Consider the following 23,087-nt stretch of genomic DNA (forward strand, 5'->3'; position numbering starts at 1 on the left):
TAAAACAATAAAAGTTGAACTCAGAGTTTTATTTGTATCATAATTTATCATTTAATAAATTTTGTTCATAATTTTATAACAGAAAGTTGAAGCTAAGAATAGTTATTTCTCGCATCGTATTATAAACAGCTTTACGCGGATATAGAATGTACAATTATAAGATTAAAACTAGTTTTTTAGCCCCGAGTTGCCGAAGGCACCGTCTAAAAAAACTGGTTTTAATCTAATGATTGTACATTTTTATATTCGTAAAAAGCTGGATATAATACGATGCTAGACATAGTTTTTTTCGAATGGATGAGAACCGGTTCCTATCCACCGGATTCGAATGAATACGAGAAAAAATATATCTGCAGTATTTATTAGTGACAAGTTACAGTTACAAGTGACAAGTTAGATGAAACAGTGCATACTATTTATTTTTGTATTATAACTGACAGACCGACGGACAAGTGAATTATATACTTGAATGCTCAATGGAATATATAGTAAATCTTCACCAAATATTTTTAAAAAATCAACCGTTTATCAACAAAGGTTTGCGGACTGAAAGACAGTCAATGGCAATTTAAAACAATATGATATTGTGTGTAACCTAAATTTTGGTTTTAATTTCTGTTATCAATATAAATGTACAAGATAACAGCATTCATAGGTAGCGAAGCACAAAAGAACACTGATTGACGATTGGACACCAAGTTTAGTGGCCATGAAAAGAACAAAAGATGGATATACGAATAAAAGATTAAGAATGATAAAAAATCACGAAACTTTAATAAAAAACGGACAGACGGGTAGAAGGACAAAGTTAATTATAACCAATAAAGTTTTGTACTAATTGTTGCTAAATCCCTTAGATAAAAAAATGGAATGTCGAATTTGTGGTGATCAGGCTAATGGCAATAATTTTGGAGTCATCAGGTAATACTCAAAAAGGGTGTGTGAGTGGGTGTCAACACCCTCCCCCCCCCCCTTAAAAAAATAACACACACATACACACAAGATATTAGATGTTTCAAACCCTCCTCGTGAATCACTGTGAACGCCACTGCACTAATGATTATAATGTTTCATCTTCCTATTATATAAAGAAGTAAGCTTTTTTTGTCTGTAGTGAAGTATTTCGCTAACCGCTTAACCGATATGGTTCTCCTTTAAAGTGAAGCTTCTTATAGGCCTTGAGATGGTTTTAGGCTATTTAATTTTTTCATTAAGTACCGTAGGTATGGTTTTAGGTTATTTTTATCCCTCCATATCCCTTCGAATAAAGAACACCTAGATGCTAGGGGCGCAACAGCTAGTATTATATAAAGTACTACAGATTTTTTGTCCAAAGCTTAAGATCTCAATAACTACTAAACCGATTAGGTTCTCAATCTTAGGTTAGTTTTACATATGTCCTTTGGTGGTTTTCGGCCATTTTATTTTCAGATTTTAGTCTTTAAATGGTTAAGAGTAACTGTTTAGCCCCTCTTACCCCTTTGCATACAGAGACGGTAGATGCTAGGGGGTAGCCACTAATATAAGCAAATAAAAATGTATCAAGTTATTCTATGTTTGTAACTTTAGATCCTAAAATCGGTTAGGTTGAGATTTATATCATTCCAATGAAATTATCTGTTTCCTAGCGGGTATCTAAAGGGATAAGACAATGGACAATAAATCAATGTAAATCGCCAATGATTATCCACAAAATTACCCCTTCTGTAGCGTAAATGTGAGGGGGCGGGGTTAATGTGGTAACTTGAAGGGAAACTGTCCTAGATATTGACCTAAAATATACTAAACTTGAACTTCTAAGATTATTTTTGTTCTTGTAATATAATGTTTTGATAATTTTTTATTATTTTCAGTTGCGAAAGTTGTAAAGCATTTTTTAGAAGAAATGCTAATAAGGTAATAGTTATTTCTCGTATCGTATTATAAACGGCTTTCCGCGGAAATAGAATGTACAATTATAAGATTAAAACTAGTTTTTTTAGCCCCGAGGTGCCGGAGGCACCGGCTAAAAAAACTAGTTTAAATCTTATGATTGTACAATTCTATATTCGTAGAAAACTGGATATAATACGATGCTAGGCATAGTTTTTCGTATTCATGAGAACCGGTTCCTATCCACCGGATTCGAATGAATACGAGAAAAAATATTAAATAATTTATTTTAAAATTGTTACAAACAAGATCCCTTAATAAAAGTAACAGGATCTATGTCTGTGGGTCAGTCTGTATTTAAAGGAAGATATCGCTAACCACTAAACTGACATGGTTCTCCTTAATAGTGAAGCTTCTCATAGGTTCTAGGACGGTTATAAATTTTTTGGGGAAAAGTATTGCCAACCCCCCAATAGAAAGTATCCAAATAAAAAAAGTTTGCTTTTAAAACTAAAATTAACAAATTTACAACCCCCTCCCCAGAGGCATCTAGGGGCGAAGCCGCTAGTATAGGAAAAAGTAATATAGGATTTTTTAATACATCACATTAACTATTATTATTTGCAACTGCAAAAGTTTTTACTTTCCTTATTTTTATTGAATATATTTTATTTTAAAGTGTCATTCATTGAAAATAAAGGTTGCACCTAAATATATGAAAAGCCTGTACAATAATAGAGCATATTTCATAAGCAAAAGATACACAAATTTGCTGACATAAATATTTACAAAAATGTGAACACAATGATTTTGCTTATTCATAGGGAACAATGTTTTTATTTACAAAAAGTACATAAATTTACAGGATGTCTATCATACTGCTGAACCCAACACTGCATGATAGACTCGAAATAAAGTATTACCAAACAGTGGCGTGCAAACCGAAGGGGGCATTTGGGGCAATCGCCCCCCCCCTAGCGACCAAAACGCCCCCCATTGCCCCCCCCTAGCCACCGCCCCCCCTGCCCCCCCCCTAAATGTTGAAAAATGCCCCATTTTGCCCCCCCCTGGTCAACAAAAATGCCCCTTTTTGCCCCCTACCCTACAAAAAGCAAAACTATCCCAGTTTCCAAAAAAAAGAGCAAGAAATACTCCCAAAAAAAATTTTTTACGCTTCGCGCCAAACAGACAGTTACTATTCATTTATAGAAATTAGGATATAATCTTTTTTCACTGAACATAACAAACCAGGTAATAGGAAGTATTTTATTTTGTATAATATAAACTTTTTACCAAAGAAATTTTGTACATCCCCAATGATGATACACAAAATTACCCCTTATATAGATTACAATTAGTGGATGAAATGTATGGAAACTCGACTTAATTAACCAACCAATCAAAATTCCATTAAAGTCCCCAAAGTTGTTGAGCCAACAAATAAAAAAATTTTATATGAAATATTGGGGACTAGTGTAATAAATAGCCCAAAAACCTCTCCCTCCCTGCATATTTGAAGAAAAAAATTTGCGCTTCGCGCACTTCCAAATGGTTTCTGCTTTTTATCACATTGTATATTTTGTTTTTTTTTCTATAAAAACATTATAAAAACAACAAATATTTAATCAAAAAGTTATTTTATATAAAAAAGAAACAGCGTTGATATTTATCTAAGCCTTTTTCTCAACACTCTATGTCTGTCTAAATGAATAACTATATATGATGTCATATTATTTTTAGGATAAGTTTATCATTTTTAAAAGCGAAGCTTTTCTATAACTAGGGTCGGTCCGTCCGAGATAGATAGCTTTTGTTCGTTAATTTAGGCATGTTAGAATTGTCCTTTGCAAACTTTGCATGATGATTCCTTTAGTAGTTAGAAACGATTTAGAAAGCGTAGCAACTCTATAATCATTACCAGAATGTCCGCACGTCCATTTTAAACATGTTGATTTTGCTACTTTTTTAACAACAAATTTTTATGTGATCTAAATATCCGTTTGATCTGATTTTTGGTATATTGATTTCTGGGACAACAAAGTACAATATTATAAGCGAAGCAACACTATAATCAAGTCATAAGAATGTAAGTATGTCCATAAACATTATCCTGTATCAAGCAGTTTTTCAACAAATTTACTTACAATTTTGCTTCGACTCTTATACTTTTATATTCTGATTATTCAGTTCAGACATTATACAAGTGTTAATGTTCGTTTGTCCTACCGTTTCAGTGCTTCGCTTTTATGGATGTTGTCATCCTTGTTTTTGTGTACATACCCTTACAAAAAGACATGTTTTTTTATGGCAATTTTCATTAAAAACCCTTAAAACTAACTACACTCTATATTCCTAACTTGATAAAATACGCCACTCTTGTTGTCTTTAATTGATTTTAGTTCAAAGGGGGAGTAAATATTTTTAGGTGCGCTTCACACACCGCCCTTATAAATCCTTGGAAACACCACTTAATGAAAAATTAACAGAGTTTTAAAGTGCCATTTAATAAAGGTTGGATATGTTGATATGACTTTTTAGCTTCTCTATAATTTACTATGGCTGTCAGTACATAATGCTAAGGGGGAAATGTGATTTTTTAAACTGCAATTAAAGATAGAAGGCTAAAACTTTATGTTAACATTCCCATCATTATGGAGTATAATTAACTATTAAAAATTCATGGATGTCGGACTGCTTTTCAGGACATTTTGGCTATTTTTATATCTTTTAAATTTCGGGTATAGTCCCTTTTGTGACATTGCCTTTTAAGGTGCATTTCGTCGTATTTTCACAGTAGCTTTCCCCTATTAATAGCTCCTGCGGGGCCAATTGCCTAACCCTGCGGGGAAATCACCTGACCTAACTTAACCTAAAATAACCTATTGAAAGCTACTATGAAAATATTTTGAGGCGTTGCCACAAAAGAGACTATACCCCAAAGTTTTCCATATTTCTATAGATTTTTATATCTGTAGATGGAAGGACAAGTATTTTTATTTTATTTTTTACATAGTTCTTTATATCTTTGGTTTTTATGGTACGATAAATTTCTTTGTGAATTATAATATTTAAAAAAAAAGTTTTACATATTAGGTTAATTTTTGGTAAATTATTTCCAAATGAGTGTTTTTATCTCCCCCCCCCCCAATTTTGTTTAAAAGGGGTTATTCATCCTTCCTGCTGAGATTTTATAACATCTCCTTCCACCCATAAAAAATGTTTTGTGGTGGGGGGGGGGGAAGGTTAAATAATCGTCTGTACTTTTTTTCAAAGATGCTTTCTAGCTCCCTTCCCTTCGGTCATTGCAGGGTGGGGAGAAGGGATGGGGGAGAAGAGATGGGTTGGGGGGGAAGAGATGGGGGATATAAATGGGAAATAGGGATGGGGGAAGGGATGGGGAAGAAGGGATAAGTACTAGAAGGCTCATAATCAAATAATCCCAGCCCTTAAAACGCCCTTATTTAAAATTAGTATATATAATCAAAATGCCCCCCCCTAAAGCAAAGTGCCCACCCGGGGCACTTTGATTTATGGGGGGGCAAAATTTTAGAAAATCTTCAAAATGCCCCCCCCCTAGACAAAGTGCTTCGCACGCCACTGTTACCAAACTTTACCAATAAACTGTAAACAAATATGATAAATATACAAGCAAAATAACAAGTTAATGTTGAGATTCAATTCCTTCTCGTTCCTTCTTAAGCATAAAATGAATTTGAAAATTTTTAACATAAACTTTAATATCCTTATCAGGATGTTGATTTTATATGTCGTCTTTATGACAGGTGAAGATGTTATGAATATATTTCTTAAATTATGTATATAAAAAAATATTGTACGGTAATATCAAATTAAATTAAAAATAATTTATTATTTTTTGTTTTTTTTTGTACCAGAATCATCCCTGCAATGAAAGAAGAAAAAAATTTGTTTTGTTTTACATAGCAGACTAAATGTATTATGATAACATACAACGTCTCTTTGTGAGTTCATATTTATAATATTGATTTTTATAAATGAATTAATGAAAAAATATTTGTTTGAAATTTGACTAAATGTCATATTGTATAATTTACTTAATTCTTAACAGTCGGGCCCCTTGCCGCATCTTTATCGGTCGGGGGTGAGGTGGTGGTGTTCGACGCCCCCTCCCCTATTATCTGAGCCATTATTAGAGCTAGGGGTCTTAAAATTTATGTGTATGTCCCCTGTTTGATAATGAATTTCCGACTATAAGTGAGTCAAAGTAAATTTTCGCTTTCTTCATCCTTTTATTTAACAACCTTTGTTTTTAGGTCCTTTTTTACTTAAATATTACTAATGGCTGCCTTTATTTTATTTTTTATTAATATTTTATTTTCTAATGAGAGCTACAATTGAATTTTCATCAGAGCATATTTAAATATATTTGTATCTACAAATAACTTTCTTCTTTAATTATAGTTAAGTAGTTAAGTGCTGCTACTCTATAATTACAATCTTCTTTAAAAGGACTGTTAATGTTTATGATAATTCATATTAGATTTCAGCAATGTGAAGCTGCTTTGTTTAGGAGTGAGGGGGTGTTTGAGCTAATACTATTCAGAATCAAATCTTTAGTGGTGAAGCTACTCTATAATTCACTTTTTCTGTGTGTTAGTTAGTCCGTAACACTAAGGGGAAAATGTAATTTTCTTAGGTCTTATTGGAGACAGCTGAAATATTCAGTGAAGATTCTTTTGACATTTATTCTTTACAATACCTTTTTGTCTGTCTGTTGGTCATGCTTCAAAAGACATATTACATATTCTCTCCTCTCATTTGTATTTGTTAAGAAAACTTAACATCTGCTCTCACTTTGTGCATTTGACCATTACAAGATTTTTTGTGCTTTGCTACTAATGGTTGTTGTCATAAATGTTTTATTTTGACAATGATCAAAGTATAACCCAATAAATTTTAGCATGTTAGTTTGTTTTGAAATTTTTGCAAGGGGGTACTTTCATGAATAAAAATATATCACAAATTCAGTTTGTCAAAAATATTAATAAGAAGAATGTTCATAAAAAAATAATACTAAAATTTTTGTTCTGATCCCACAATATAAGTTTCAAGTTAGTGTGAAACTGCATTTTGATACTCCGTGCATCATTTTACCCACAAACCTGTCGCATAACTCTTTTTTTAATTTGAATCCCAAAAAAGCTTGGGTGTCTTTGATTTTTATCCTTATATAACAGTAACATGATATCTATTTATCTATTTGTCTCAAAGGATCTCGCTAACTGCTAGACAGATATGGTTTTTCTTTACATTAAAGCTTTTTATACATATGTCCTGGCCATGTTTATAACTATTTTGGGAAAGGGTACCTCCACAATATAAAAATTGCTCCTAACAAAAAATAACCCTCTAAAATTTTTTGAAAAACTATGATCTTAAGTGTAGTTGCGACTCTCCACCCCCCCCCCCCTCCCCTTCCTATCCCCAAGTGTCCCTAGAGGATTTAAGGGTACGTAGCCGCTAGTCCTTATATGGAAATAACGGGATGTATGTATATCTGTCTCTAGCAAAGGAACTTGTTATCCGCTGAACAGATGTGGTCCTTGTTTTTTTTTTGTAAAACTTAAATTAAAAAATAGAGGGGATTAAATTCTAGTGCCCATAATGATTGCTGGGGGCGTAGCGTTTTTAGCATGGCAAGCATCGTTTTAGAATTAAAAAGAAAATAAATGTTTCAGATAATAACAACCCAACAAATAATGTCTATAGCAATTTGATCAGCTGATTGGTTTTAATACTAGATGTTTTTTTAAGTAGCGCAGCTACTCTAAATCTAGGAAATAAATCTAATTTTGCTTAGAATTTACTTTTAGGTGTTTTAAACGTTGTAAATTGAAGATTTTATTTTGATAATTAACATTTTACAACAATACCCTCTATAAACTGTGAGGAAGTTTGATAAAATTACGTTTATTTTGCAAGCTTTTTTGAAAATACTTCATTATTTTTATAATTCTGACAAAATAGAATTTCTGTTTAAGTAAATAACATTGCCACAAAAAGGTTTAAGCAGTTATTGAAATATTTTATTACCATTCTTGCTAATTAAATAGTCGTTAACTATGTTTAATTTGCATTTTTTTTAAAGACAAGAAAAATATTCTACTTAAATGCTACTTTTATGAAGTTATCTTAAACCTTTTCCATAAGTTTGTTTTATAAAAATATTTTATTTTCCATTGATTTTATTGATTATATAGGTTAAAAATATCAAAAGTATTTTTTAAAGGCTATAGATTAATTTTGATTAATTCCGATTTTTAATTTTTTAAATTTTTTTCAAATCTGAAAGAATATGCCTGTCTTTTTAAAGAATAGATTATATAAAAAAACTAAATTAAACATATTCAGGCTATCAAAAAGTTAAAAATATTTTTTTTTTACTATTAAATCGCTAATTTTTAAAATCATTAGATTTTAAGCTTATTTTGCATGGAAACACACTTTTTCAATCATTTCTTCTCAACAATGGATCTTAAATGATTATTACTGAAAACTTTTATGAAAATGTTATTAACCAAAACTCCAAATAAAGGAAATAATTGCCGTTTGCGAAAATGTGTGTAAAAAGTTGCCAATATCTCGTTAGAAGGGACTTAATGGATTTTAATTTTTACTGCTTACGACTTAGTGGACTATAAACTATTAGAAAAGTATCACTTCAAGGTGGAATTTTAAGGGTCAACTTTTTTTCTTTTAAAATTCGCAGTGCCAAGAGGAGGCCCCTCTAGAAAAAAAATTCTTGCACCAAAAAAACCCAAACTTTCTTTCTCCTTAAAATTAAAAATTAAACTAAAGGGTCTTCTTCCACCCCTCCCCCCCCCCCATTACCTCAAATGTCCCTAGAGGCCTCTAGTTGTACAAAAAGTATATGATTAAAAGTTATAATTTTTAGGAATTAATCTGTAATTTTGCCGATGACTGTTTGGTTGAAAAGTTGACAAGAAAATTTTGTCAAAAATGCAGGCAGAGGTATAAATTTTTTTTTTTTAGTAGCGAAGCTACTCTAAATTCACTGTCCGTTAGTCCATACTGCTATGAGAGAAAAGTTGGTATGTCGTCACGTCAGTCATACCACAATCTTATAAAATTAAAACATTTGTGGAAGGTTTTGTGATTTTATCTTAAAATTTATTATAATAGTGTCAAATCTTGTCAACAAATAATTTTAATCTACAGAAGGGGTAAAGTTGTTTATTGTCATTAGGGAATTTTTATCAATTCATTTCCATTGTCTTATCTCTTAAGATCTCTGTTATATATAAACATCTTGTATATTTATACATTCTTTTGCTTTTCCATCTTGTAAAAAATGCTAATTTATAAATTTTACTCTATAAACAGATAAATAATTTGTATGACTTCATATTTTTTACTAGGAAATGTTTTCAAGTTGGAATAAAGCGAGAATTGATTAAAATTGAAACTTCAAGAAAACGAAAACATTCTAATGAGAAATTGTAAGCAGGGAGTAAGGGAGGGGACAATGGATCGAATATTCAATTTTTAGGAGTCTCAGACTTTGGGTACTGGCTTAAAGGGAATGTGCAAGAATTTAGCAGTTTCTGACTGAGTTTGGGTACTTGCGCATGAAATGCCGCTACTCGTTATGTATGTTTTGAATATTGCAGACGGGGAGAAGGGATAAGGGAAGTGGGGGCAAGGAAAATAAACACTCGTTGTGTTAGTTTGGAATGTAGCAGACGGGGAGAAGGGAGGTGGGGGCAAGGGGCAAGGGAAATAAACAGAATGAAAAGGGGCAGTCATATTTTTGCTATCAGCTGGCCGGGTCCAATTATCTTGTAATATAAAAATCACAACAAAAAACCTCAATATATTTCATCAAAAACAAGTTGTGATTTCACTTTACATGACGCTATGGAAATCTATTATTTAATTAACAATCCCTTTATAATTTCCTACAAATTTATTGGATTAAACTGGATTTCATGCCCTTTCTTTGATAACTCTTATATTGAATTAATTGCCCATTGTCCCCTCCCTTACTCCCTGAATTGTAAGACATATCTTTCTTTATCATAATAACAAGAACATTTTTGTAGCAAGGATACTCTATAATTCACTTTGTCTTCATCAGCTCATCTGTTAGTCAGTCAGTCTGTAATGATATCGAGGAGATGTGATTTTCTCAGCTGCATTTAAAGATAGACAGCTGAAAATTTGTTGAAGATTCCTATGAAATAGGTGCATCTTTATAAAGGTTTAGTGATTTTTTTGTGAGTTTTTGCAAATTCTATTTCTTACTTTTTTATGACAACTGAACATCTGTTCTATAAGTCACTTTGTCTGTTTGTCCGTTCAATAATTTTTGGGGCTTTGCTACTCATGAGTGGTGTGTGAAATTTTTGAAAATTTTTAAAAAACAAATTCCTTTTTCAAATTTTTTTATTGTGATTAAAGACCAAAAGTACAAAAATTTAGAAGAAAAATTTAAAATATAATTTTAATTTAGACAAGGAAAATCTAGAAAAACACAATCACAACAGGTTAATATAATTGATATATTTTTATTCATTAAGATTTAAGAAAGCTAAAATTATTATGAATGCTGAATTAATTGTAAACCTAATATCTAATTTGTTTTTGAAAGGAATCAGAAAATGTGAGAGTTCAAGACCCCCAGCCCTCTTCTTCGTCACATCCACAAGTTATTAAGGTTTGTTCAATTATTGGTTACCCGTGGTTACGCCTTTTGAGGCTTCTAGGGATACTTGAGGATAGGAAAGGGCGATTAAGTCAATCACTGCAGCAGGGGCGTACCAGCTTTTTTATTTTGGGAGGGGGAGGGATTAAAATGGCCCGCGAAGCGCGCTGCAATTTCTTTTGCCCCCCCAAAAATTTTTGGCCGGGGGTAAAATTATCTTGGGGGGGGGAAGGGGTAATTACCACCCCTGAAATCTGTTGGCAGGGGTAAATTCCCCCCCCCCAAAAAAAAAAATTTATCCCCGGTGTAAAATTATTTTGGGGGGTAATTTAATAATGTCAAAAGGTACCTACCTAATTATGAAATACCATTAAATATTTAGTAGTAAAAATGCGCACAAAGCGCAAAAAATAAATATGGATTTTTTATATTGGGGGGTATTCACTATTCATCCCCCCAAAATTTTTTGGAAGGGGTAATTACCCCCTCCTAAATGATTGGGGGTGCCTACGGCATCCCCATGGTAGTGGTAAATTGTACATGGGAGGGATAAAATGAAAAATATTTGGGATGTAATCACCCCTTTACTTCCTCATCCAGTGGCGATTTCTCTTGGAAGAGTGGATGTAACCTCCCAAGAAATAGAAAACAAACTTTCCTTGGATCTATAAGAGGCTTCTATGTAAAGTAGGGCCATATCAATCTAGCAGTTAGCTACAGACAGACATTCTATAACTTTTTTATGAGGATACAGTATGTCTTTAGCTATAGATACACATTAACCATTTTTTTAGCATTACAAATAATTTTTATCTGTCTCTCTAGAAATTCTTTTTAAAAGCAAAGCTTAGCTATAACTAGCGTCGGTCCATACGTCTGTAATGTTTGCTTTTATGAATGTTGTTATCCTTGTTATACCAAGTAATACCATAATACCTTTTCTTCATACAAGACCGCAAAGTACATCTGTAACAACATATAAGATAATAACATATATGTTCAATCAAAGCTGTGGACAATTGTGCAGTGTTCACTGTGTGGCGGCATCTTCCTTGGACTAAGCTTCTATAGCCACACCCTGCCTTAACCATTTAAAGGATAGAAAAATTTACCATCAAAACGGACAATGCAGCGTTCAAATAGGACCTAGTGCCAAGTAGAATCCATTGAGCATGAAATCCTAGCTGCTCCTTCTTGGCAGAAATTTCATTTTTAAGATTGAAGGTGAAAAACACTCAATTCACCCAATATACAAGGTAATTCTACTTTTAATACAGGAAGCACAAAGGTGTTTTTGTAAATTTTGCTCAATAGGGTACTTTTGTGACACAAATAAAATCTTATTAATGTAAAATCAAAGAAACAGTAGTGATTTGACTCAAATTTGGTTAACTTGTCTTTGTGTTTTGATTGTTTTCTTTTTAATATCAAACATTAAGGTATAGAATTGTTTACTTATTAAGAATAGAGAAAATTTAGAGACATACTCTCTAAATCAGCCAATAGAATAACCATGGAAGAACAATCTGGCTAAGTTATTGGTAGAAATGTGTAAAGATTTTGACAGAAAATAGATATTTTTTTTTGCATTTCTTAAGACAAAGTTAGCTTTTTAGAAATCATATTGTTGAAAAATTTCTTTGCTGTATTACTGGAATGGATCATACATAACAAAAAAGTGTTTGTCTGCTGGAATTTCTCTTTTAAGCTGAAAAAGTATAGGACCAGAGATATTTTAGATGATTATAGTGCTAAGATATGACTCTACAGGTTATCGGATTACTTAACTGTATGGTTAATATTTCTATAATATTCTATATAATTCTAATAAACTGCCAAGTAATAATTTGTAATAAATCAGTTTCAATGTTAATGAAATTGAAGACCAATTAATAAGGTAGGTATCTTTGTGAAATGTAACTAATTCTTTTTTCAAATTCTCTTCTATATTAAACTGCTGTAAAGCTCTCCGCTTAATAATAAAAACTTGATGCTTTGGTGAAACCTAAGGTCTGTGCTGAGTGCTAATATAAATCCCAATAGATGGAGTTATAGATTCTTCTAAGTGCGTGATATTATATTTTCACAAGACTTTAGCTGGGAAAATGATCCTTAAACTGGTATGTTTAATGGCAATAAGCCCCAACCTACAAAATCTACAAGTTCTTGTTTCTGATATGGTTGAATCAAACAGCAACTTTTGATTTATATTTGATCTAAGTAAGTTAAATTTTATTGGATAGTGTCTGATTACAAATAAATTTGATTGCTTTAGTTCCTCAGACATCCAGAAGTTCTTTCCCTATCCTCAATGTTAAGTACCATTTAGAGATGTTGATCTTTTACATCAAATTCACTGAAGATCTCAATCATGATAAACATTGCCACAGTACAGCAAAGGCAAGTCTTATAGTTAAAGAACCCTTTAATTAAGCGTTTTTGTTTCAAAAGGTTATCATGGTACACCTTTTAAAGCTAAAAATTTCATTAATAAACATGAATTTCTGGGAGAAATTCAATACAATCTGAACTTGTCAAAGCCGAGTGATTTGTGTTAAAGCCTAAGATTCCCTGTTCAAGAAAGGCAGACTTAAGTTTCTATCTTCATTTTAAAAGAGTACTATTAAAAGTAAAAGAAAATTAGCTCCGTGGATTATCATACAGTATTCAAAAAACCTTTAAATCATATCTTAGCCATATACATAAAGTATAACTAGTTTGTCAAACAGGTCATGTAATCTGTTGAAATTCTAAAAGACAAAAACCTGTGATTAGTTTGGTTATGGATGATCCATTTGAGTAATACAGCAAAGAAATTTCAACAATTTGAAATGCAACTATTCATAGTTAACTTATTATATACGCTTTAATACCTATATGCTCTACTTTAAACAAGGAAAGAAAGAAATTCTTACAGAATGGGTTTTACCTTTAAAAAGCTTTATTCTAAGAAATGCAAATATTTTCTTTTACACATTTTGCACACAAAATGAAAACTCTCCATCTCTTCAATGCAAAAATCTGTACAACCAATAAAATAGCCAAATTTCTCTTCGCCAGTTATCCTATTGGCTGATTTAGAAAGTGCGTTTCTAGATTATCTCTATTTTAGCACATACACAATTTGCAAAGAATTCTATACCCAAATGTTTGAGATTAAAAAAAAAACAATTAAAACACAAAGACAAGTTAACTAAATTTGAGTCAAATCACAACTGCTTTATTGATTTCACATTAATAAGATTTTATTTGTGTCACAAAAGTATCCTATTGAGCACAATTTACAGAAACACATTTTTTCTTCCTATATTAAAAGTAAAATTACCTTGTATATTGGGTTAATTAAGTGTTTTTCACCTTCAATCTTAAAAATGAAATTTCTGCCAAGAATGAGCAGCTAGGATTTCATGCTCAATGGATTCTACTTGGCACTAGGTCCTATTTGAACGCTGCATTGTCCGTTTTGATGGTAAATTTTTTCTATCCTTTAAATGGCTAAGGCAGGGTGTGTAGCATCATCTATTTTAGGAAGACTCTTCTGAGTACAGTGTCCATTGTGAGGCTACATCTTACTTGGACCAAGCTTCTATAGCATCATCTATCTTAGGAAGACTCTTCTGAGTACAGAGTTCATTGTGAGGCTACATCTTACTTGGACCAGGCTTCTATAGCATCATCTATTTTATGAAGACTCTTCTAAGTACAGTGTCCATTGTGAGGCTACATCTTCCTGGACCAAGCTTCTATAGCATCATCTATCTTAGGAAGACCATTCTGAGTACAGTGTTCATTGTGAGGCTACATCTTCCTTGGACCAGGCTTCTATAGCATCATCTATTTTAGGAAGACTCTTCTGAGTACAGTGTCCATTGTGAGGCTACATCTTACTTGGACCAGACATCTATAGCATCATCTATTTTATGAAGACTCTTCTAAGTACAGTGTCCATTGTGTGGCTACATCTTCCGGGACTCAGCTTCTATAGCATCATCTATTTTAGGAAGACTCTTCTGAGTACAGTGTTCATTGTGAGGCAACATCTTCCTGGGACCAGAATTCAGTAGCATCATCTATTGGCTCTCCTAAACCATCACCAAGGTCAGTGGTTAACTTCTTATTATTGTCATGCTCATGGTTTGCCAAGAGGGATTTTCAAAGAACATACAAAATCTTTGAGGGACAAGAGGAATACAAGAGGGAATGCAGATAACAAGAAAGGTGTTATTTTATTGTCAGAAAAATGAATATATGCCTCTTTGGGTATCTGCCCCTTGCCAAATCAACAAAACAGAATATTGTAAATTGATGAATAAAGAGTGCAATTTTTTTGTATTTAGGTCTCAGACTTGGGATGGAACTACTACTAATAGTTTCAACAATGATAACATAACTCCCATGCTGTCAAGACAGGTTTCTCAACCTAATGTGACCCAGCCTTATGTTCCAAGGCCTGACATGAGTGTTGCAAGTAAAGTAGAACCAGGTTTGGTTAATTCAAGACCGGATAATTCTGTTGTAACACCTGAAATGCCTGGGCTCCTGTCAAATGGAAGATTCCAGCATCCCCAGGTATTTCATGTTTCTTTCTTTGATACACTGGATTTTGTTACTGTCAAATTGTGTTTGGAAAATTCTTTGCTGAAGGAGAAGAACCAGTGATGAACCAACTCAAAAATTTACTAGAGGATTAAAGCCTGTCCATCAAAGATGGTTCTAACTTCATAATTTTACATTTTTATCTTTAAAGTAAACTACAATACCAATTTATATTAACATTGAAAACTAAGTCGTTCAGTGATCAATCATTAGATTTTTCAACTAGCCTTATATTTATTCATATGAAATATACTTGCCAGGGCACTACCACTACAGACAACTTTGAATCCGCGGCAATGAGAGCTGGCATTGCACTCAACAAGACCTTTATGTTTCATGATCAGTCTTACCCTGAACCAGGACCAGGTTAAATTTTATCTATTGCTGTTTTAGTTTATTTCAATTATTTACAGGAATGAAGAATAATCTAAAGGGATTGTCTAGCATTATATTTTAAGAGAATTTTCCATTCACCTTTAGCTATACAGATTAACCCAAATTATTTACAGCTTCTAGTATTTGAAAATTTCCAAAATTCAGTACATTTTTAGTTTATTTGATTGTTTTTACTTGTCATCTTTATTTTATACTTAATATTACACTTTTTATTTAGTCAAAATATTATTACAAATATTTATAAATTATGACTTTTCTTTCAGCTGAAAAGCTAAATTATTCTGGGAGACCAATGCCTGCTGAAAAAGAACAGCAACAGGATCCACTGGTTGGCAGGGTAAATGCTGCACAATTTCTGGCTCCAAATAAAACAATTCAGGATTACCAGGAATCTGTCCTTAGTGGAAGATCATTCCAACCTGTGTGTTCAACCCAGGCAATGAAATGTCCAACTACTCAGGCATACCCAGGTATGGTATATTTACCAATAGTTATGCCCTAGATGCACACCGAGGCACTTTAGGGGGAGAGGCATGAAGGTGACCCCTTCCCCATATTAAATTTTAGTTTTAAAACAAAAAACGCAATGGAAATTTTTATGGGGGGTTGTAACTTTTATTCTAGAGACAATTTCTCTTTAGAGTGGGGTGGTATCATCCTCTTAAATAGTTGTAAACCTTCCTTGGCCATATAAGAAGCTAAATTGTAAAGTAGAACACTTTCAGTACAGAGGGCAGAGAGATCCTTCTGTACACACAGACATCCTGTTACTTTTAAAAAGGGGAAATTTTGTGTAAATTTTGAACAATATGGATAAATCATTAATGAAGTTAAATTTACAGGAATGAATCCAATGAATAATGGAACAGGATTTCAGCATAATATAAAACCTATCATACCTTCAACATCATCAAGCAGGAACTTACTCAATTTCTTAATATTTACTTGATTTTTTATTCTTTTTAGTAGTAAAGCTCCTCTATAATTCACTTTATTTGTCAGTCTGTAATTCTACAAAAGAAATATTATTTTCTCAGCTGTTATTTAAGATAGATAGCTGAATTTTTGTGTGAAGTTTCCCTATACCTAGTATCCTATATGTCAGTCATGCTCCAAAATTTAAATTTATGGATGTTTTCATCCTTGTTTTTCTGTATATTCACATCAAAATAATAATTCACCAAACTTCTCTTAATATATGAAATGAATTGAGATTAAATTAGTGGACCTTTCCCACCCAGTGAACAGCCATGTACAAGCAGCCAACTATTTGATATCTGCCACAACCTCTCTAGGAAATCAGATTCAAACATGTTTGAGTTTGAAAGGTAACTAATATCTATCATAGATCAAACCTTATTTAAAAGTAACAGTATGTCTGGAAGTTTGCCCTTTTGTACCAAATGATCTTTCAAACCTCTTAACCAATGTGGTTCTCCCTTACAATGTAGCTTCTCAAAGGTCCTATGTTTAAAAATACTTTGGGAAAGGGTACCATAATTCTTCTAAGAGAAACTAAATTAAGAGAAGCATGATGGGGGGAAGTTGCATCCACCCACCTTAAATACCCCTTGGGGTAACCTGCTAGTCTTTCTATAAATCAATACTATTTATCTTTTACAGAACTTGGAGTATGAAAACCATAATAGAGAAAGCTATAGACACTGAGTTTATAAAGGATGATGGTTTTCAAGTTGTACTTAATGACAGAGAAAAAGCCAGGTTGGTTTATTTATTTTTGACATAAATCATGCCATTTTAATATAAAAGTAACAGGGTGTCTGTTTATTTGCTTATGTGTCTGTTTGTACTGAAGGATCTAGCCAACCGGTTGAACCAATTTAGTTCTCAGTGTGGCTTCTCACAGGTCCTTGGAATGTTTATTACTATTTTGGGGAAGGGTTCAACAAACTTGCCTAGATAAATCCGTCTTGTCAAAATTGTTTTTTTTCTGTTAAAACTAAAATTGTAAGTAGGTTTTTGTAGGGTACAAAGTGTCTCCAAAAATCAGCCAAGTGACGTCATAAAAATGAGAGATTATCCTTCTCTTTTGTAGGGATTTTCTTTCTCACTTTCATTTTAATGACGTCCCATGGCTGATTTTTGAGACACTTCGTCCTCTTAAGGGTGTTGACTTCCACCTCTCCCCGCCCTCTCTAGTGCCCCTAGTCTATATATATACTACCTAATTGATATAAAAAATGCACCTTTTGTTAGTAATAGTTTTGTTAAAAATTCAGAATTAACGAGCTAAGCATTGCTGCAAGATCTCTTGAAGAACCTTTTGTTGCGACTGAAGAGGAAATCATAGAGTCCATGAGGCTAGAACCAAGTCTGGTTAGGTAAATGATTATATAAGCAATATCAAAATTAATCACTTAATAACTACATTCTTTATTTTTTAATATTTATAAAAAGTATTGTGTAAGCTTCTCTCATTTCAGTTCAAATTGTAGCAACTGAAAGTGTCTCCCCACTTCCTCTTTGCTGTGTAAATAGAATTATGAGACTTAGTACCTTTATTGCTGTGTAGCACCTTCCAAGTATCAATCTTATTTCAATTTTTGGGTTCTTCATTAAAATTGGAACTATTTTGTTTTTAATGAGATGCAAGCCATTTAGAAAAAAAGTCAACAGAAAACTGTTCTTTACATCTATCATTGGTATCCCTCCAATCTTTTTGCCATCGGATTGTCCTGGTATGAAAGCTCTTGCTTCAGCAGAATTTTTTTCCTGGCTGATAGATTAATTTATCTATTAACTAAACTACTTCCATCAAGTTGTTTAATTGCCTGGTACCCAGACTTCATGTTTTTAAAATGAATTCAATCAATTATTGAGTCCCAAAACCATGGAAAACATTCTAATATTCCCAATATCCTGTAATGTTGTTCTACTTGAAATTTTAAAGTATCAGTTTTTCACTAAAACCTTCATTTTAAACCTCAATTTGATCTTCTTTCTTGGAAAGCTCTTAGTGAAGTGAATCAAGCAAATTTAGCTTGGTCAGCATTTGCTAATTCCTAGGATAATAATAGAAAATAAGTTTGTCAATTGCTATAAGTATTTACTTCTCTTCTTTTGTCTAGTGTCATCAATCTAACAAACTTGGCAATTAAAAGGATAATCAAGATGGCTAAACAAATTGCTTCTTTTTCCAGGCTTTGTCAAGAAGACCAGGTACATTATCATACTTAAAATTTATTTTGAAATAAATTTTAGAAAATAATATTTTACCTAGCTAAGAAAAATGCTATGTTTAAAGTTTATGTGACTTCAAATCAAAGATAGAAAAAAATCTTCATCATAAAATATACATAAATATTAGAACTATTGGAAAGAGTAAAGAACATTTACCACAAAATTGAGTTAAACAAATTTTCCCTTACCTAAAATTGCATTACTGCTGCAATCCTTTGAGTCCTTGATTAATAAAAGTTTGATAATACCTAACCTAAGGCCTTGACTCGTATCGATGAAATTTCCATCGATACGAGTCAAGGCTCACTGTATAAGGGTAGATATAGTAATTTTTTTGTAAAAAAATTTAGCAAAGTTTGAATGCTTAAATAAGTTTAGCTTAATTATTTCTAAGTTGTAATTTTATCAACTTTTTGATAGATCATAAAACATATAATAAGATTTTTGTTCTCTTTATTCTGACATTAGAGTATCAAATGTTTAATTAACTAATTTTTCAAGTTGTTTCTATAGAATGGCAATTTCTTGTAGGTTACACTGTTGAAAGGAGGATGTTTGGAATTAATGCTTCTAAGATCTGTTTGTACCTACAACCCAGAGAGGAATGTATGGCAGGTAAAAAATGTTTGAAAAGCTTTCTAGTATGGCATCAAAATGGAGAAAAAATATCTACTTTGGTTCTATACTATAAAAACATATATACAACTGCATTTAAAAATTTTTTTTTCAAAACATTAAAAAGATCATAATATCTATAAATAGATTTGTTTGCATGGGCCTTTGTCCAATAGTGGCTAACAGGAAGTATTCTCATAATTTTTCATTTTAAAATTTGCAGAATTATGTCTATAATAGGATGTAATAAATAACAATTAATCAATCATTTCAATAATCTATTATTGAAAATTGTATAACTGCCTATCTATTATAGTTACCAGGAATGCGTCCAAAGGAGCTGAGTATGAATGTATTAAAACAAACCTGTATCTATGGAATCAACCTTTATGAAGAACATCAGAGGTCTGATTCTTAATTCTAATATAAAATTCCCCCTTTCATAAAATATAAACTTTATATTAAATTTCACCTTACATATAAGGATTTTATGTATTTTCATGAATTTTGCAAATATGAATCATAAATGTTAATTATGAAATTGAAAAACCTAATCTACCTTTCATATAGGTCATATTATTTTCAATTTATGCATTATCTAAATTAATTTTAGGTAAAACTCATCTAATATCTACTTTTAGAATTCTTTAGAGTTTAAATTTTGTGATTAAATTTTCAATAAATTTCAATATAATGTAAATTTTTCTCTGAAATAAGATTATTAATATCTATGTACAAATTTATGAAAATGTTGTTACTGCTAAGGTTTGTAACGTCTTTTACGCCTGAATTCAAGAATGATGAAACTATAATGCTTCTCTTGTCAGGTATTTATAAAAAAATCATGTTTGGATTTAAATTTCAATATTATCATTAAATTGTTTAAGGATTTTTACTGAAATTAGGTTTGGTAATATATTTAGTATGTGATAAAAACAGAATTCCTACCTGGGGCCACTATCTACAATAATCTGTTGAACAAAACATAATAAATAATTAAAATTGACAATTAGCTACACAGCTGTACAAAATAATAAATTTATACCTACACAATAGCTCCGCCCCTAGTGGGAGGTAATTAAAAACTAAAATAGGGTTAGAGCTAAGGAGCGAAGCTACTCTACAAGCCGGATAAAGTGGGGACGTCCTACAATATTATATATTTTTCTATGGTTTATTATGAAGTGTAAACTTTGATGGATATTTAATGACTGCTCTCTAAATTATTTTAATAAATTATGATAAAACTATGAAAAATAAATGCTATAATTATCTCTAATTTGATACTCCTAATGGATCTATTAAATATTCAGGTATTGCTCTGTTCTCTGATGATAGAAAAAATCTAATACACAAATATGTTGTTAAAATGGAGAAGGTATATACTGCTTATAAAATCCTAAAATATTTTTTAGGCTAGCAGGGGATTCCTTAGCCTAATCCTGAATTAAAGTAAGAGGATTTCTGTATCTCTGTCTGTGTATACTGAAGGATCTTGCACCGATATGGTTCTCCTTAGCAATGTAGCATAAATAGGTCTAGAGAAGATTTATAACTATTTTGAGGAAGAATACCTTTACCCTCCCAAGAAAAATCTTCCCCAAAATGTTTTTAACTTTTTCTTTTTAAAACTAAAATCTAATATGGGGTGGCATAACCTCTAGTAAAAAATAAAAGTCTAGGTAAGGCATAGGAAACTTTAACTCTTAGTCTATCCTAGCCTAAGTAATCTTAAAGATTTAGCCATATACAACATCTTTCTACCAAAATAAATACAATTTTATTTTAGGATAGCTATTACTTTCTACTCCGAAGATATTTGGAGACTAAATTTCCTGGATGTGGAGCAACTGATGCTTATTTGAAACTTATAGGTATGTCAACCTAAAAAAATTTTAATTATCTTGAATTATGCAAAGTAGTAAGGATATTTGTATGAAGCTTAAGATCTCAATATCTACTGTACCAATTGATTTCTCCCTTTAAGATAAGCTTCATATAGCTCCTGTGAAGATTTTAAGCCATTCTATTTTTAGATTTATTGCTATGATTTTAAGCCATTTTCAAAACAAAACTATAAAAATAGTATATCTGAATTGTTTTAAATTAAAGATGAAAATATTAAAATATTTTTTATATGCAGGAAAATTACTTCATCTACGTCAGCTAAATGAGTCCCATTTACAGGTTATTATTTTATCTATCTTTTTTAAACACATAACTGAAGAATGTCATAAAAAAATACATTTATTCAGTGACAGATTACGCCCCGTCTTACCAAGCAGTACATACAATAGTACACTAAGTTACTGCTTAGTACCAGGTGTACTTTACAATTTTTCATAATATTTATAAAATTTAAATAGCATGACTAACACTAGATGTTTGGTGTGGCACTGATTAGGCATCCCTAAAATTAGGAATATGATAATGAAATCTAATAGAAGAGCCTTCTAAATCATTGCAAGTCAGCTTTATACTTATATACAACTAACAGAGTCTTTAAATGTATGTCTGGCTGTCCCATAGAATCTTGCTTACTGCTGAACTGGTTCTCCTTTACAATGCAGCTTCACATAGGTTACGGGAGGTTCATAACTTTTTTGGGGGGAGGGTACCATCACCCTCCAAAGAGAAATAACCCCTACAAAAAGATGTTCTCCCAAATATTAAAAAAAACTTTATTTTTAAAACTATATAATTAAAAGTTGTGGTGGAATCCCTACCCTTCACTCAACCCCCCCCCCCTCCAAAGTGTGCCCTTAGAGGAAAAAAATATGCTTGTATTAAATAATATTCATTTTTCTTTTAGCTATTTATGGAAATGGACCCAAGAGAAATTGAACCATTGCTCAGAGAAATATTTGACCTCAATCCTGCTAAGTGAGAAACAATAATAGTTTTAATTAAAAATTTGTTATATTGTTATTAATTTTTACATCATTAAATCGTGATAATTTTGTTACATAAATGAACAGTTTTGAAATATCCTTATACTAAAGTAACAGGATGTTTGTCTGTGTGTCTGTCTGTCTGTGTGTACCGAAGGATCTCGCTAACCGCTGAACCGATTGGGTTCTCCTTAACAGGGTAGATTCTCATATGTCCCGGGAAGGTTTATAACTATTTTGGGGGAGGGTACCACCACCCTCCCTAGAGAAATTAAATTTTTTAAAAATTTACCAATTTTAGAAAGAGAGTTCAACGAAAAATAAACGTCAAACGTAAATTTTTTAAAACTTTTTCTTTTAAAATCTAAAATAAGAAATTAAATTATCAAATTCGACTCTCTCCTCCTCAAGTGCCCCTAGAGGCCTCTAGGGGCGTAGCCGCTAGTAATTAATAAAGAATTTAATTTAATTGTATATGCTTCCTCATTGGTACAACAACACAAATATGAACTTTTGACAATCTTGGCATTTTTCCCCCTAGAATTTTCAATTAAATTTTTACATTTTTGGTAGTGTTGTCATTTGAATTTATCTATTTTTTCCAGAGGTAAATTAGAAAATTGTTTTTATTAATCTTTCAATCCCAGAACTTAATAATGTATGTTTTAAGATAAAACTAAAGCTATACTTAAAATTTTAGCTGTTTTACTTTTTGTTTTTAAAATGCAAAATCCTTTTAAAGATTTCTTTCTAAACAAATTAATAAATTGTCAATTGACCATTTTTGTCAAGATTCAAAAAGCAGAAGAATT

General features: G+C 31.8%; 1 protein-coding gene across 2 annotated transcripts; it reads left to right on the plus strand.

Annotated features, from left to right (window-relative positions):
• The first annotated feature begins 861 nt into the window (after positions 1–861).
• Positions 862–22,724, plus strand: LOC145303941 (nuclear hormone receptor HR96-like). Of its 2 annotated transcripts, none has more exons than XM_080145609.1 (22): positions 862–921; positions 1,854–1,896; positions 8,807–8,883; positions 9,291–9,371; positions 10,385–10,418; positions 10,523–10,588; positions 14,577–14,674; positions 14,914–15,145; positions 15,433–15,538; positions 15,832–16,038; positions 16,411–16,483; positions 16,807–16,896; positions 17,192–17,290; positions 17,809–17,910; positions 18,658–18,748; positions 19,301–19,384; positions 19,701–19,789; positions 20,150–20,211; positions 20,698–20,762; positions 21,174–21,258; positions 21,528–21,571; positions 22,197–22,724. In XM_080145609.1, exons 1-22 carry the CDS (start codon positions 866–868, stop codon positions 22,269–22,271), a joined length of 1,959 nt encoding a protein of 652 aa, XP_080001735.1. In that variant the 5' UTR covers positions 862–865; the 3' UTR covers positions 22,272–22,724. The 2 variants fall into 2 exon arrangements, with proteins under 2 accessions (XP_080001735.1, XP_080001734.1); XM_080145608.1 differs by having other exon boundaries at positions 16,411–16,484; positions 16,790–16,896; positions 22,197–22,723.
• The last annotated feature ends 363 nt before the right edge of the window (positions 22,725–23,087 follow it).

This window comes from Acartia tonsa, chromosome 13 (genome assembly GCF_053477335.1).
Source record: "Acartia tonsa isolate MP-2025a chromosome 13, ASM5347733v1, whole genome shotgun sequence".
Lineage (NCBI taxonomy): Eukaryota > Metazoa > Arthropoda > Copepoda > Calanoida > Acartiidae > Acartia > Acartia tonsa.